The sequence below is a fragment of the Oncorhynchus tshawytscha genome, unplaced genomic scaffold (assembly GCF_018296145.1).
Source record: "Oncorhynchus tshawytscha isolate Ot180627B unplaced genomic scaffold, Otsh_v2.0 Un_contig_217_pilon_pilon, whole genome shotgun sequence".
Taxonomy (NCBI): domain Eukaryota; kingdom Metazoa; phylum Chordata; class Actinopteri; order Salmoniformes; family Salmonidae; genus Oncorhynchus; species Oncorhynchus tshawytscha.
The window spans coordinates 67,501-70,070 of NW_024608963.1; the positions used below are offsets into that span (position 1 = coordinate 67,501).

The 2,570-nt window shown below is 49.7% G+C and overlaps 1 protein-coding gene across 1 annotated transcript in view; it reads left to right on the forward strand.

The window, feature by feature from the left end:
* Window positions 1-2,319, forward strand: part of LOC121844050 (multiple epidermal growth factor-like domains protein 11) — a gene marked incomplete at its 5' end in the record, with an annotated part of 60,576 nt that extends 58,257 nt beyond the window's left edge. Inside the window, 1 exon segment of the mRNA XM_042313919.1 lies at window positions 2,250-2,319. Coding sequence (XP_042169853.1) covers window positions 2,250-2,319 — 70 coding nt within the window.
* Between the last annotated feature and the right edge of the window lie 251 nt (window positions 2,320-2,570).

Below are 2,570 nucleotides of genomic sequence, written 5' to 3' on the forward strand. Positions count from 1 at the left end.
TAGAGCTAGTTTCCATAGCTGTTTACAATCCACCACAGTCAGAGGTCGGCTGCATTGAATGAGCTGTATTCCCCCCTAAGCAAACAGGAAAACGCTCACCCAGAGGAGGCACTTCTAGTAGCCGGGGACTTTAATGCAGGGAAACTTAAATCAGTTTTACCTCAATTCTTTCAACATGTTAGAAGTGCAACCAGAGGGGAAAAAACTCTAGACCACCTTTACTCCACACACAGAGACGCATACAAAGCTCTCCCTCACCCTCTATTTGGCAAATCTGACCATAATCTGACCATGATTCCTGCTTACAAGCAAAAATTAAAGCAGGAAGCACCAGTGACTCGGTCAATGCAAAAGTGGTCAAATGAAGCAGATGCTAAGCTACAGGACTTGTTTTGCTACCACAGACTGGAATATGTTCTGGGATTCTTCTGATCGCATTGAGGAGTACAACACATCAGTCATCAATAAGTGCATCAATGACGTTGTCTCCAATGTGACTGGACGTACATACCCCAACCAGAAGCCATGGATTACAGGCAACATCCGCACTGAGCTAAAGGCTAGTGCTTTAAACAGGTCAACATTCACAAGGCCGCAGGGCCAGACGGATTACCAGGACGTGTACATTTTCAACCTCTCCCTTACGCCTCTATACCAGGCGATGTCAGAACTCCTGAGTCTGTAATACCAACATGTTTCAAGCAGACCACCATAGTCTCTGTGCCCATGAACACTAAGGTAACCTGCCTAAATGACTTCCGACCCGTATCACTCACGTCTGTAGCCATGAAGTGCTTCTAAAGGCTTGTCATGGCTCACATCAACGCCATTATCCCAGAAACCCTAGACCCACTCCAATTTGCATACCGCCCAAACAGATCCACAGATGATGCAATCTCTATTGCACTCCACACTGCCCTTTCCCACCTGGACAAAAGGAACACCTACGTGAGAATGGTATTCATTGACTATAGCTCAGCGTTCAACACCATAGTGCCCTCAAAGCTCATCAATAAGCTAAGGACCCTGGGACTTAACACCTCCCTCTGCAACTGGATCTTGGACTTCCTGACTGGCCGCCCCCAGGTCGTAAGGGTAAGTAACAACACATCCGCCACGCTGATCCTCAACACAGGGGCCCCTCAGGGTGCGTGCTCAGTCCCCTCCTGTACTCCCTGTTCACTCATAACTGCATGGCCAGGCACAACCCCAACACCATCATTAAGTTTGCAGACGACACAACAGTGGTAGGCCTGATCATTGACAACGATGAGACAGCCTACAGGGAGGAGGTCAGAGACCTGGCAGTGTGGTCCCAGGACAACAACCTCTCCCTCAATGTGATCAAGACAAAGGAGATGATTGTGGACTACAGGACAAGGAGGACAGAGCACGCTCCCATTCTCATCGACGGGGCTGCAGTGGAGCAGGTTGAGAGCTTCCACTTCCTTGGTGTCCACATCACCAACAAACTAACATTTTCCAAGCACACCAAGACAATCGTGAAGAGGGCACGACAAAACCTATTCCCCTCAGGAGACTGAAAAGATTTGGCATGGGTCCTCAGATCCTCAAAAGGTTCTACAGCTGCACCATCGAAAGCATCCTGACAGGTTGCATCACTGCCTGGTATGGCAACTGCTCGGGCCGCCGGCCACAATGCACTACAGAGGACAGTGCGAACGGCCCAGAACATCACTGGGGACAAGCTTCCTGCCATCCAGGACCTCTATACCAGGCAGTGTCAGAAGGCCCTAAAATTGTCAATGACTGAAGCCACCCTAGACTGTTCTCTCTGCTACCGCACAGCAAGCGGTACCGGAGTGCCAAGTCTATGTCTAAGAGGCATCTAAACAGCTTCTACCCCCAAGCAATAAGACTCCTGAATATCTAATCAAATGGCTACCCAGACTATTTGCATTTGTAGAGAGAGAGGGGGAGAGAGAGAGGGGGAAGAGAGAGAGAGGGGGAGAGAGAGAGGGGAAGAGAGAGAGAGAGAGAGAGAGGGGGAAGTGAGAGAGAGGGGGGAAGAGAGAGAGAGAGATGGGGAAAGAGGGAGGTCTATCAGAAACGTATAAGCCTATATACAGTATATGAACGGAACGTTTGTTTTGGTGTAATGTAATGTTCTGGTGTAATGTAATGTTCTGGTGTAATGTAATGTTCTGGTGTAATGTAATGTTCTGGTGTAATGTAATGTTCTGGTGTAATGTAACATTGTGGTGTAATGTTAACGTTGCTGTTTTCAGGAGGGCACGTATGGAGAACAGTGTCGAGAGCAGTGTGACTGTATCCATGCCGATGGCTGTGACCCTGTGAGAGGCGACTGTCGCTGTCTGGCTGGATGGACTGGTGAGTCAGGCAGTAGTACCCCCCTACAGTCCTGTGAGAGGCGACTGTCGCTGTCTGGATGGATGGACTGGTGAGTCAGGCAGTAGTACCCCCCTACAGTCCTGTGAGAGTGACTGTCGCTGTCTGGCTGGATGGACTGGTGAGTCAGGCAGTAGTACCCCTACAGTCCTGTGAGAGGTGACTGTCGCTGTCTGGCTGGATGGACTGGTGAGTCAGGC